At 43.7% G+C, this 14,528-nt stretch overlaps 1 protein-coding gene and 1 long non-coding RNA gene across 6 annotated transcripts; both read right to left on the minus strand.

Annotated features, from left to right (window-relative positions):
- Positions 1 to 258: 258 nt before the first annotated feature.
- LOC9271874 (uncharacterized) lies at positions 259 to 3,715 on the minus strand. Of its 5 annotated transcripts, none has more exons than XR_010742104.1 (7): positions 3,220 to 3,715; positions 2,485 to 2,625; positions 2,183 to 2,274; positions 1,415 to 1,506; positions 914 to 1,123; positions 689 to 771; positions 259 to 535 (listed from the first exon to the last, which is right to left on the minus strand). It is a non-coding gene; the product is annotated as an uncharacterized lncRNA (long non-coding RNA). The 5 variants fall into 5 exon arrangements; XR_010742103.1 differs by having other exon boundaries at positions 335 to 535; positions 864 to 1,123; XR_010742101.1 differs by lacking the exon at positions 259 to 535 and having other exon boundaries at positions 586 to 771; positions 864 to 1,105.
- Positions 3,716 to 11,083: 7,368 nt separating this feature from the next.
- Positions 11,084 to 13,014, minus strand: LOC4341261 (berberine bridge enzyme-like Cyn d 4). Its single transcript, XM_015786137.3, has one exon. It carries the CDS (start codon positions 12,953 to 12,955, stop codon positions 11,369 to 11,371), a length of 1,587 nt encoding a protein of 528 aa, XP_015641623.1. The 5' UTR covers positions 12,956 to 13,014; the 3' UTR covers positions 11,084 to 11,368.
- Between the last annotated feature and the right edge of the window lie 1,514 nt (positions 13,015 to 14,528).

Consider the following 14,528-nt stretch of genomic DNA (forward strand, 5'->3'; position numbering starts at 1 on the left):
TAACTAGTTATCGTGCACGTGCAAGACACGTTTTGGCATTTTTTATGCAATGCACTCCATACAAATGCTACCGATAAAAATAGAGTTTCATAGAACATGATAGGATGACAATTTGTATGGATCCATTAAAAACACCAGCACTGTGCATTCCTAGAGTGCCAATATAAAATGCAGTGCACTGCCGGAGAAGCAAACCTTGTGTTTCTTGCTCCAAGAATCTGTATCTAATTCCAGATAATTCATTCAGCATAGGAAAAATTGTAAAGAATATAGATTTGAATTGACAACTTTAATAATAGCACAATGGTTATCTTCATACAATCTGATCTTTTTATACAAAATTTAAAATACATTTATATGATTCTTGAAATGCGAACACCACCGAAAGAGATTATAAGGCAATGATTTGTTGTATCTGAAGCCTTTAAAGTACAACAATTGATCTCTCCCTTCACTTGCAGCCATATGTCTATACAATTGTCCACGCCAGAGTGCAATGAAAGTGGATTTTGTGGTGATGGTGATTCTTCTCCTACTGACAGTATCCCCAATCATCAAAGCCCAAGTTGTCATGATGTTACAGAGTTATAGAATACGCAGTGATGCATTTGAATTAATAAGGATCAGATAATTGCTAAGATTCCAGTGCATGTCACTGGGTAGGCCAAGGGGAATTGGTGTGCATCACCTGTTCATGCAAATGGATTTGGTGTAGAGTTTCCAACAACATTATCCATTGCAATAGGCCAAGGGGCACCGATCAGTGGCCACCTGCATACATACACATATTGAAATTAGTTCATCAGTCAAGATGATCACTGGTTATCTTGGGCTCTATCAGTTGTTCATAGCAAGAGGACAACTCATGTGCATGATCAAATTATCATGTAGACGATGGAAATAAGTGTCCCACCAGCTTTAGGCTCTATCATAATGCATGTTTACCTGCAGGAAAGTGTACTAAATTATTGAAAAGTTTGAAGTGAATCTTATTTCCATATTCTACTGCATAGAAACAAAATTCAAGGAAGAAATTCATATAACAGTCTTCTCCTTTTTGTCTCTGCCTCCATTAACAGAAATTCCAAAGCTCCATATGAATGCCCTATAGGACAATAGGACACTGCACATAAATATGTCATCAATTTCTCATATTCTTATTTGTAGAACTGCATTACAGGGAGGAATACAATAGCCCATGGCTAGCATAATTCTCATGGAGGTAGATTTCAAACAGATCAAAATAGCAGAACTATAATGACTCATATGAGCAAGCCCGTGATTAGTCGATGGAGAGCATGTTTTGGAATATATATCACAGGAAATAATATATAATATCTATTGTAATATACAATGTGACACCCAACTATTAGTCCATTTAAGTCAGTAATTCATGGAAAAAAAAGGTGCATACACTGTCTAATTATAGCTCACAGTCCACTTTCCCTGTCTCTTTGCGCCCTTCCTCTTCCCCTGCTTTTCCTGTGAGCCATCGAGCTGCCACCACTGGACATACCAAGGAGTAAAAATTAAAATTGTGCCATCAGTATTCAGTAACTTACAAAACAAATAGCTTTATTTGATGAGAGGCATATACATGGATATTGCAAAGTTTTATTCACTCCAAATCTGAAGATGTACACATTGGCCTAAATCTATATAAATCTCAAGACATAAACAGGTGACCTTATATAAACCTCAAGATATACACAGGTGACCAAAATATTGACACAATAATTGATTTACTTTTCCACTTAAACTAAAAAGGTTGTGTATGGTCCAAACAGAATGAAAAACAGTCACAGAAATTTTTTCAGTAGAGAGATGGGTACCATTCCCTGGTCTCCGAAGCAGACTACCGTTCCAAAGGTCATATAAAGTGCAGACGACATCAATCCAAAGTGGCAAGCAGAATGATCTATACATGGATGTGTTAAACTTAACTCGACCCTGTCAAGCCATCAACTCTGATTCGATGAACATTCATTCTTTTTTATATATATATCCTCGATTAAAATTTCTGATAACTATTGAAATACATAATTGCCAAGCCTACTCCTTTTTCCCAAGTTATGTTTTCTAATAACGTCTAAGCAGTAAAACTTTGTGTATATAGAATGATCTTCTTCAAATTTTGTGCATATAGAATGATCTTCTTTTTTTTGCCCTGCCTCCCGTTTACCTATTACTCTTTACGTCGGCTCCATCTGTGGCCGATGGGGAAGAGGGACGACCTCGTCTCCAGCGTGGCCAGCGGTGGAACCATATCTTGCACTGTTGCAGAGTTAGGCATTTTGCAACATTACACATTGGGTTAGCATCAAGGTTGAACCATATATTGGGAGGAAAATTATGCTAGCTTTACTTGCATCGTAATGTAGAAAGGAAATATCGTTGACTCCTTGGCTCATAGCACAACAAAGTTTCAGTTAATAATTAACGCATGAAGAAAGATAAAAGAAAAAACAATGTGCCTGTGCTTACCACCATGGCGAGTGAGACCAACAAATCGAAGGGCGCAGCACGACGGTAAGTCGTAATCACGAAAGCCAATAGAGCAACTCAGTCGTCAGAAGCAGTCGGCAGACCACCAATCACATGAAGGGTGGAAGAAGCAAATTCCATCTGTTAAGTTCAGTGCAGTAAATATTTTAGATACTCAAACCTTATATATACCGATACATATTTAGTTGTTTATATACTGCTTAATATCTTAGTCAATTCATCTGCACCCGTGGTCAGTACGTGTACAAACCCAGGTTTGCACATGCATCTGTACATTACTATATAATTCATATAGAAAAGAAATGAGTCTAAACTTGAACAGCTTTTCAGGACGTTTTCTAGTCACGGGAATTGCTTCAATCTCATCCCTTTTTATTGTTTGATTGCTCTACTTTCGTATACAAGAAGAAGTACAGGACAAGGAATGTTATAAGTCGTAACCAGACTCATAACAGATATGGACCAGAGCACATATATGAACAAAATGAAGAAGGTGTAATATATTCCAACCCGGTACATAACCTACAATTGATAGTACCAGATGATTCAGATCAATATACCTATCAACAGGAGTAGCAAATATCCATAGAACTAACCCCAGCTTCAGGGATCCAAACAAGTCGATCTGGGAGAGGGCATGGACTGGAATGTGACAAGGTGTGGCAGCAGCGGGGGATCGAAGGCGTTACAGCAGCGGGGGATCGAAGGCGTTACCTGAGGGTGAGAAGGGAGGAGATCACCGGCGAGGAGACCCATGCGACAGGGAAGGAGCAGGAAGCCCGACGAACTTCTTGTGTGGCGCCGCGAGTGACGACGATCTTCCTGGGCGGCACCGAGGTCAAGGGATCCCATCGAAGTCGAGCTGAGCCTTGATCGCCTGTGGGAAGGGGGAGGGGGGTGCGACACGGGGATTCCGGGCACGACCTGCACACTGCACAGGTAGGGTAGGGGTAGGCAGTGGGCGATGAACGGCGCCGAGCTCCGCTGAGCCATCGGAGTGGAGAGGATGCGCAAAGAGCGCATGGCCGGCGCGGCGGAGGGGACGGCTGAAGTGGAGTCGGAGGGATGACGGGGCGACGGCGGAGGGATGACGGGGCGACGGCGGCGCGGCGCGTTGGCAGCGTTGGGGGTGGTTGGCGTGAGGGTGGGGATTTTTGGGTGAGTGCAAGAGAGAGAATGGGAGAGGTGGCGTGATTTTCGGGTGAACCATGTCGTTAGGGGGGGAGGGGGGGGGATGGAAATGCGGAAGAGAGGCTGATGGGGCAACGTGGAACAATCTGATTTTCGGATGTTGGATGGATTTGATGGATGAGATCTGTAGGATGAATGGATGGACGGTAGGGATTTTACCTGTTGATTTGGCAAGTTGGATTGGGGGTAAACTCCTCTTTTTTATATTAATATAGATTATTCTTATAAATTTAAGCTAATTACTGTAAACAACAAACAAGAAACACATTTAATATAAAAGGGAGGTTATGGTCCCGTGAACGTGTGTCCCTATAAACTAGTTGTTAGTGGATGATAATATATGATATATTGAGATTTAAGATATAGCGGATTGTAATTTTATAGAAAGATAGGATAACAAAAAATTACAATTATGGTCCAAAGCTGCCAACGCATAAGCCGAGACACCTTCGGAAACAAAACCAGAGGAAAGCTCTCTCCTACAACCTAGCTGTAGAGCTGGATAACAAGCCAGCTCGGCTCATTAAAGCTCGGCTCGTTTGAGCTCGTTGTTTTAACAAACCAGCTCGGCTCGGCTCGGCTCGTTAATGTTAACGAGCTAAAAGACTAGCTTGGCTCGGCTCGCGAGCTGGCTCGTTAAGCTCGTTAGGCTTGTTAATGAGCTATATCTTATTAATATCATATTAATAATTTCAAATTTAACATTTTATTATGTATTAACATAATAATTAACACTAACTAACATAGTACTCACTGAATATGAATAGTTTTGATGTAACTAAAAGACTAAGCACTAGTCAACAAACACTAAGTTCATGAAGATATGGTGATATTTTATACTAACGAGCTAAATAAGCAGCTCGTGAGCTAGCTCGTTAAGCTCACAAGCTAAAAGACTACGAGTTCTAATCGACCCGAGCCGAGCTTGCTACGAGTTGATTCGAGCCACGAGTTTTGAGCTTTTTATCTACCCCTACCTAGCTGGCCCAACTCATGTGCCACTTCATTCGTGCTTCGATGGCATTTGGAAATTCTAAAAAACTGGAAAGAATGAATGGATCTTTTGGCTTCTTCTATGGAAAAGCAGTTGGCTGACTGAGAAGAGAGTCGTTGAGCGCCAGGACGGTTGCCATCCAGCCGGCCACATAGCCACATATATAGGGTTCGACAAATGCCTGTCAACGCAGCTAAGCTTTCCATCTCTTCAACTGATCTGCAAAGCTGATCACTGGACCAACTAGAGAATACGACATTTCCCAAATGGTTTCTAGCGATAAAACCAAGGCCCACATGTCTTGTATTTGGAACAAAGCCGGCATCCACATTAAGTTTTATCCATCCAGGGAAAGGTGTTGTCCATGGCATTCTCTTTTGGTTCAAGTTCTGAATGTCCGGGAATACTTTATGTTGTTCCATGGATGATCCCTCATTGTGAACACCTATTATTTTTTTAAGGAGAATGCTACAGAATAGTATTATGTTTATATGGGATGATAATACCTGATACCTGGATACATATAATATATACGTATCAGGCAATACCTCATAGGTATCATCCTGTTCGAACAGGGTAGCAACCGAAACCTACCAGATATTAGGCGATATCTCTGAGGTATCATTATATCGAACGGGGTATTGTCATTTAGTATTTTTGAACGGGTATTGTTGTTTAGTATTTCCCTTTTCTTTAACACAAAAGGAGACAACACTAGGAACCTAACAACTCTTGATCAAGTTGCTTCTTGTCTATAGGCCACGATAAATAAAAAACGATTTTGTTTTTTCCGAGGAATCAAAACTATCTAGATAATAAAGTTGGTATATCGAACCATTATTTTAGTGGGACAATAACTTTCCTTGTTTTTTATACACTAATTAAGCATGTGTTTTTTCGATTACAGAGGTGAACAAGTCGTACATCTCTTAGAAAAAAAAAGGTCGTACATCATGGGGTGGTCAATTGACTATTTCACGCAGGAAACAAAAAGTGAACCGGCGAAAGAACAAACAGAGAAACAGAGACTTGGGGAGCATCTAATTAATCTTTCGACTTCGCTTCGCATACATGAAACGTGGTCGGGGGATATGCAGGGTTGGAAATTTTGGTTATTTCGGACTCCTCCGATATGATATTATTTTAGCTGAAATTTTTCAATTTTTTCCTGAATTTTGGTAATATTTTTTAAAATTTAACTAAATTTTGTTTAAAATTTCGGTATTTTGGTGATGTCCAATTAAATCGGCTAAACCGAAATGTTTAACCCTAGGGATAACTCTGGACAAACACAGCTTAGGTCTGATTGCAAGAAAAAATTGGAAGAAATTTAGGTGTAATCTGGACAATGCCAGTGCAAACGAATCAGAGTAGAATCTGACGATGATTCTATGACATGTCGCCTGATTTGCGTTCTGACGATCGGTATGAATTTTCGCGCGTTGCCGTTGTCCAAGCAATATTTGAAATCATTTCTGGATTGTATACAGATATCATTGCATTTGTACGTGCTGCCACACAATTCCAAATGGTCAAACGCATGATATTGTTTTTCTTTTGATTACACACGTTGAAGACAAGCGAGCACACCGCTGCATATATAGTCAGAGACAGAGAGCGTCACTAAATCCCTTTTGAATTCAATAGTACAGTAAAAATGGCAGAGTTGAAAAAAAAAAACTATAGACATGGATTTTAACGTGAAAAACCTCTGGAAAAAAAATCCGCCACACCAATGCACAGACGTGGAGATAGCTCTCGGGTAAGTTGGTCTGTTGTTGTCATCTCCACTGCCAACGGTCATCGACATATATAAAATTCAGTTGATGACCAAAATACGCTATTAGTTGTTCGGGCGCAATTAGGGTGCTAACTCCACTGCATGCCAATGCAACTAGCATTACAAGGAGTTACTTTTTAAAAGAAAAATTTTTGAAAGAAAATGATAAGTGGATTGTTTACAAGCATAACAGCGGTTACACTGAGGCATTTTCTTTCATGTAGCTTAATTATATAGAACCAAAAAAGGGGGATTACTCTGAAAACATGGCAAGCATGCCTATCAACCTCCCGCTCAATAGCTCCTACAACCTGGTCGTCCAGCATAATCATATGAAAATAGCTGAAGTTTTCACGCAATCAGATTATAATTTTCTCAAAAAAGAATCATATTTGCCAGATAACTACTGTTAGTTATGGATACCACATACCTAATACCTAATAGTAGTTGACTAAATCTCGGTAGGACCCACCACATACCATGTCTTATACGGAAACAACCTTCAGATATAGGAGGGGTTCCGCATAAGGAAGGATGAATAGAGTTCTACATGGAAACGACAAGTACTACTCGGATTGTATCCATATTGGTTTCCCTAGTTCTACTTAGACAAGGGGACACCTATGGGTAAAAATACAAGGCTCCCTAGGAGGAGAGAGGAGACGGAACAATAGATCAAGACAGAAGATCAACATAGAAGCCAACATACGCCAAGACAAGACGCCGGATATCGACTTCAGAGATAGGCATGGCTAATCCCCTACGGTGACTACGGATACCGTCAGGAGAGATATAGCGTTGTCTCTGATCTCGACGGATGCGAATTCGAGGAGGAAGGCTACCCTGTTGTCGACTACGAGTTAGAACTTCAGACCGCCATGTCGACAACAGTTAGTTAGGCTACCCCAAATATTGTACTGATGTGATTATGGTGAATAAGAGCAATACCGGCTTCGGCCAACAGGATGTAGGGTTATTATCTGACAATTCAGGGGCCCGAACCTGTATAAAAATCCCTGTCTCCATCTCTTTTACCTCAGTCTCGCGTACATCCTAGTACCAACGATCTCCATACTATACAAATACCGGAATCGCGACATCAAACGTCGACAGTGGCACGCCAGGTAGGGGGATTTTGGTGCTTTAGAATTTCGACGAGATGGGTTTAAGAGATGGATTCTCCAACAACAAGCTATTCGACGACTTCGGCTGTGGGGAGATCTAACCCGATCGGAATATATCCTCCGACAAGATCGGAACCATCGTCGTCAACAACTTGGTCTATCGAGATCATTCAAGCCTCAAGGTCCGCGGCGTACCAAAAGATGTCAGATCGCATGATATCGAACGAGTACGCAGCGAGGTAATTGGTAGATTGGTTTTTTTTAAATTGATCTACTAATTTCGTAGGTACATCCGGCATGTATCTATTAAGGTACGCAATATCTTATATGCAATTTATCGTACCTATTCAGATCATACAGCATTGTCAGATCAATAATTTATTATGTTTACCTAAAGCATGTTTTTTATACAATATCTACTGTGCAAGTGTCCCCGATGTTAAATCAACTACGGTTTAATGCTGGGGGCTCGCTCTATTTTCTTCCGTATAAATCATGCTTGTTTACGGTTTACATAATGCCTGATATTTACATCTGCTCGTTATATCCTGATAATGCTAGAAGATCGATGCAGTTTTTTGAGTACATACTCGATATTCTCTGCTATATGTCTTGCCTTCTAGAAAATATTTTTTAGGAACAATTGAGCACTCAAGTAGGTTGTGGTCGAGTACACCCCATTATCGAGAACGATCTCGACAAATGCAGAGTCGTCGCGCCCAACCTGCCAACGAAGACTGACGACCTATCTCATAGCACCGGCCATGGCTAGACTACTCGAGAAAAGGTTGTTAACAGATAATTCCTCACGAACGTTGTCGGCTTGATCACCCGACATAATTGCGAACGGACATCTGGATATGCTATATGTTGGGTATGTGAGTCATGCTGGCCACATGATATGCACATATAATAAACCAACTCTAGCGTCCCCATTGGTGTTCCCGAACCAGTAAACCGTAGCAATCTCTCGCACCGCAACTTCCATTGGTGTTCGAGAGATAATTCTACTCGCTCGCTGGTTCCCGAACCAGTAAACCGTAGCAATCTCTCGCACCGCAACTTCCATTGGTGTTCGAGAGATATTTCTACTTGCTCGCTAGTTCCCGAACCAGTAAACCGTAGCAATCTCTCCCACCGCAACTTCCATTGGTGTTCGAGAGATAATTCTATTCGCTCGCTGGTTCCCGAACCAGTAAACCATAGCAATCTCTCGCACCGCAACTTCCATTGGTGTTCGAGAGATAATTCTACTCGCTGGTTCTCGAACCAGTAAATCGTAGCAATCTCTCGCGCCTTAACTTCAGATAGTCGAGGTACGACTACGCCAATAGTATAGTGGTCCTCGCACCATGACTTCAGATGACTTCAGATGGTTGAGGGACAGCTGCGACTGGTCTTCGACCGGCAGCATAGTGGCCCTCGTACCAACTTCAAATGGTCAAGAGACACCTACTCACTGGTTCTCAACCAGTCAATCATAGCAATCTCTCGTACATTTACTTCTAGTGGTCGAATTACGACTACTACCTGGTCCTCGACCAGCAGTGTAGCGATTCTCCCACTATTTCCACTTTAAGTGGTCGAGTTGGGGCTACAACTGGTTTTCGACCAGCGGTGTAGCGATCCTCCCATTACCTCTACTTCAACAAAGTTGATATCAGGTACACAATATCGCCAAGTGTTTTACTCAGAGATCCCTTACCACGACGACACCTAGCGTTGAAACCTATCCTCATGTCCCTTTACGCCGTCTTGACAAGGCCTCTGAGGAACCTAAGGGAACTTTGGCTGGGGACGCCCAGAGCGGATAAGGCCTTGTCGGAACATGTAGAGACAAACGACCATGTAAGATCTGGTCATGTAAGAGTTCTCGCCATGCGTATTAACCAAGCCGTGTGATCGGAAATTGAGTTTTCCAACTTCACGGCTGGGGGCTAGGGTCAGTGCTTTTTCAACCAAGGCAGGTCAAGGGTCCAAGAGCCTTATCCTTCGAAAACGATTCTCCGACGACAAGGCTGGGGGCTATGGAGAGCGTATGACTCAACAAACTGACTGATCGAAGTCGGTAAGAAAGAAGATGCTCGTACACAAAACATTAGTCTGTAAATTTAATTCATTTTTAGTTTTCCATACATATTATAACATGTCACCCTTTGAGCGTTCGCTCGGGGGCTATTTCTATCTAATACTCTTTTCTGAGTGTTGATTTCAGGAAAATTCTATTCGACATTGACGAAGACTCCATGTCTTTATGGTTCTATACTAAGATCGACTAAGACGAGTACAACAAATGTTAACAAGGCTTCATCGCAGATTTTACGCCTTCTCGATCATTCGAGAACGGTTGGTGGATCTCGACAAGGAATACGGAATGAAAAGATGGTGTACCCGCCGAGATCAAAATTTCTTAACTTCAATCCAAATTCTCGATTACAGCAAGACGGGAGACTTAGTCGTATGCTCTGTACTTTCTTGGTTGACGTCGGAGATTGACTCAGACAAACCCTATAGGTGCCCGCGCGAGGCTGATAAGGGAAGTCTAACGTTATCTCTGAACTCACCGAGAATGGTCACGTGAGCTCGATAACAATTACTCCAAGGACTGCGATTGAGAATATGAATTTGTTCATTAGCATTGAAGTCGGGGGGCTACAGTCGGGGGCTACTGTCAGGGTTATGGATACCACATACCTAATAGTAGTTGACTAAATCTCGGCAGGACCCACCACATACCATGTCTTACACGGAAACAACCTTCAGATATAGGAGGGGTTCCGCATAAGGAAGGATGAATAGAGTTTTACTTGGAAACGACAAGGACTATTCGGATTGTATCCATATTGGTTTCCCTAGTTCTACTTAGACAGGGGGACACCTATGGGTAAAAATACAAGGCCCCCTAGGAGGAGAGAGGAGACGGAACAATAGATCAAGACAGAAGATCAACATAGAAGCCAACATACGCTAAGACAAGACGCCGGATATCGACTTCAGAGATAGACATGGCTAGTCCCCTACGGTGCCTACGGATACCGTCAAGAGAGATATAGCGCTGTCTCTGATCTCGACGGATGCGGATTCGAGGAGGAAGGCTACCCTGTTATCAACTACGAGTCAGACCTTCAGACCGTCATATCGACAACAGTTAGTTACGCTACCCAAATATTGTACTGGTGTGATTATGGTGAATAAGAGCAATATTGTCTTAGGCCAACAGGATGTAGGGTTATTACCTGACAATTCAGGGGCCCGAACCTATATAAAAATCTCTGTCTCCATCTCTTTTACCTCAGTCTCGCGTACATCTAGTATCAACGATCCCCATACTATACAAATACTGGAATCGCGATATCAAACGTCAACTACTAGATCTTATGTTTATTTACGAAATTAAATACAATTACAACGTACACAACTATTTTTGACCTTTACATGAAACTCACTACAACGAATGGAGCACGCAATAAGCTCAGCTTATGTGAAAGATAGTACATCGATCCGCACCACAAAATACAATTGGAAGAAAAAAAAGATAAGTACAGTGATGAATTTTCAAACATATAGACGGCGTAGCTACCCTATACACCACGCATCTTTACACATGACCAAAGATTTTTACAGCTATTAGTTTGACTGTCTGCCATGCACTACTCCCTCCATCTCATAAAAAACTAATTTAGTATTAAATCTGATACTTCCTAATTATATCCGGCACTAGATTATTTTTTATGTGACGGAGGGAGTAGGCCATGCTACATTTGAATTGGCTCGTCATTTTCCGGCGACAAGTGGCGGGATGCTCTGCTCGTTCCTGAAGTAGTCGTCGGCGTCGATCTGCGCCTTGGCCATGGCGAGCCGCTGGTAGTTCCCCCTGAAGTACTTCTCCCCCCACACCTTGCCGGCGTCGTAGCTGCTGACGCCGCCGGCGCCGACCACGTTCTCGCCGAGGTCCAGGTCCCTGTAGTTGGCGTACGCCTCCCTCGGGTCCTTGCTCACGAACGGCGCCATGAACGCGTAGAAGTCCCTGATCCACGCCCTCTGCGCCGCGCCGCCGCCGCCTCCGCCCGCCGCGCTCCAGAAGTTCATGTACTGGATGTTGTAGAGCACGCCGCCGCGGTGCGGGAACGGCGTCGCCGCCTCCGCCACGCTGCCGATCTGCCCGCCGTACGGGTCCAGGATCATCAGCCCGGCGTTGGGCCGCGCGAGCCACCCGAAGATGGCGCTCCACGTGTCCCTGCCGATGGCTTGCCGGACGTAGTCGGAGGTGGCCTTGTTGGAGGTGTCCATGGCGATGGTCCGGTTCAGGATGTCCTCCACGGTGGCGCTGCTGCCGAGGTAGATGTAGGGGACGGACTGGATCCAAGTCATCTCCCTGCAGTCCGACCGGTTCATGCCGAGCTCCGGGAAGCGGCTGCGCATCACCGGCAGCAGCGCGTCGCAGGTGCCGAGGTAGAGGGACTGGAAGCTGGCCCTCTGGCCCTGGACGAGCACGCGGATGAACAGGTCGTCGGGGAGCGACGGCGCGACGGCCTGCCACCTCGTGACGACGTCGATGGCGCCCTGGCTCACGGTCACCGGGACGTTGAACACCGTGACGGTCGGCGGCACGGCCACGAGCTTCACCTTCCAGGAGAGCACGATCCCGAAGCTCTCGCCGGCGCCGCCGCGGAGCGCCCAGAAGACGTCGCTGCCCATGGAGTTCTTGTCGAGGAGCCTGCCCTTGGCGTCCACGAGGACGGCGTCGACGACGTTGTCGGCGGCGAGGCCGTACTTGCGGAGCAGCATGCCGAAGCCGCCGCCGCTGAAGTGGCCGCCGACGCCGACGGTCGGACACAGGCCGGCCGGGAACGCGATCCGGCCGCCGGCCTTCCCGATGGCGTAGTACATCTCCCCGAGCGTCGCGCCGGAGTCCACCCACGCGGTGGCGGACGCCGCGTCGACGCGGACGGCGCGGATGTTGACGAGGTCGAGCACGGCGAACGTCTCCGGCCGCTCCGACCTGTACGAGAGGCCCTCGTAGTCGTGCCCGCCGCTGCGGATGCGGAGGCGGACGCCGTTCCGGCGGCCGCAGAGCACGGCGGCCTGGACGTGGGAGGCGTTCGTCGGCGTGATGATCCAGACCGGCCGCGTGGTGTTCGTCAGGAACTTAGGGTTCCGGATGCCGGCGTCCAGCACCGACGTGTACGACGGCGAGCTCTGCGTGTACAGGAGCTGGCTGGGTATGCTCGCCGAGAGGCATTGGAGGAAGCTGTCCGTGGCGGCCATGGAGGACGACATGGAGGCAGCTGAGCAGAGGAAGACGAAGGCGGCTAGGGCGCCTAAGCTTCGCGACGACATGGCCATGTTTGCGTCGTGCATGCAACGATCGAACACGTACTAGCTGCTGTTTGCAACGAACGAACGATGCATTGTTGTTGCATTTTGCATGGTGTTGGGCTCTACATATAGGCAGCCATCCCACGATCGATCGAGAGCGACTTGTCACACGTGCAGAGCACGCTTCAAGAAAACGGCTCGTGCCAGTTGCCAACTAGTGTGAAAAGATTATTTTCTTTCTTTTCCAGCTTGGCTTTATGAGAAAAAGTCATGGTCAACTAACTGGCTTGGGAAAGTCTAAATATAGTATAATTATACTCTCTCCCATTATTTCCTAGCTATATACACGTCGCCTAAAAGTGCATGTTGTCATTAGTCTAGAATTAATATATTATTTTGTAAGGTGCGAAATAAAAAATTAATGATTCCAAAACTTAGGATCAATGAATACAAAATTATACATCATCGTGGACTCTCCATTTAGTTTTTCTTGATTAAATCATTTCAACATTTAGGATTAGAACAAACAAGTTGTATTTGGTTTGGAGTCAATTATAAATTTCCATTAATAATTATAAAAGTATTGTGTACTAATTATCTTAATGTATAATTCTAAAGAGGCTAGCGCCAAGGGTCTATTTGTATTTTGTAAGAAAAACTATTGCATTTTAACCTTTTTTATAAAATTTATTTTACAAATAGGTCCTTAGCATAAATCTCTTTGGCGCCGACCTCCTTCGTGTCAGCAACTTAGCTATCACGAGGGGTTGAGGGTGTCGGCGCCAGTGTCATTGATGTCGACACTATTGAATCTCAACGCCAAAAGGCTTCATTCTTGGAATACTTTTTTTTTCAGATATCCATTTGTAAAATAAGTTTTCAAAAAAAGAGTTAAAATGTAAAAGATCGAGTTGTACTAATAGTTTAGAGTCTCAAATATAGTTTCCTGTAGATTTAATAATTATAATATTTGGAATTACAAGATATGTATGAATTTGAACTGACTCTTAATTTAGTATCTAGTTAATTCAATTCCAAAATCAAAATTAGTTTAGCAAGTTGTAGTTGATATTAACCTAACAAGGGGATTGTCATGCGAAGATTGTGTGGTGTAGAATTAGATACGATATACAACAATTAAATTATATGTACAATTCTATTTTCTACCCAATAGATGATCTTTAAAAGAGATTTAGGTATTTCATATCCAACTCCTAGTTTATGTTTTTATAGCTAGAATTGTAATTTTAACTGTATTTTGTACACAACTATGCTAATCTATCTTGGACCCATCATGATCTATTGGTCCAAATATTTTTGTTTTCTTCAATTAATGTGAAAAATCCTAGCCTCTAGAGCGAATATGGTAGCTTTGTTCAAGCTATCTTAATAATATATCATAGAAACATAAATAGATAAATTATGGTTTACTCTCATTTTTACATATAGCTAGATTTATTCCTTCTTGCTCAAAATAACAAGGAAACTTTCTCGGAATGTCTATAGATATGGATATATATGTTTGTCGGTGTTATAGATAAGACATACCTAATACTTTTACGTTAGGCTCGGTAGGGCCCACCATATAATAAGTGTAATCAAACCTTATATATGG

Source organism: Oryza sativa, chromosome 6, assembly GCF_034140825.1.
Source record: "Oryza sativa Japonica Group chromosome 6, ASM3414082v1".
Classification (NCBI taxonomy): domain Eukaryota; kingdom Viridiplantae; phylum Streptophyta; class Magnoliopsida; order Poales; family Poaceae; genus Oryza; species Oryza sativa.

Bases quoted from the DNA above. Each gene is read 5' to 3' on its own strand.
- LOC4341261 (XM_015786137.3), bottom strand. From the start codon at position 12,955: ATGCACGACGCAAACATGGCCATGTCGTCGCGAAGCTTAGGCGCCCTA.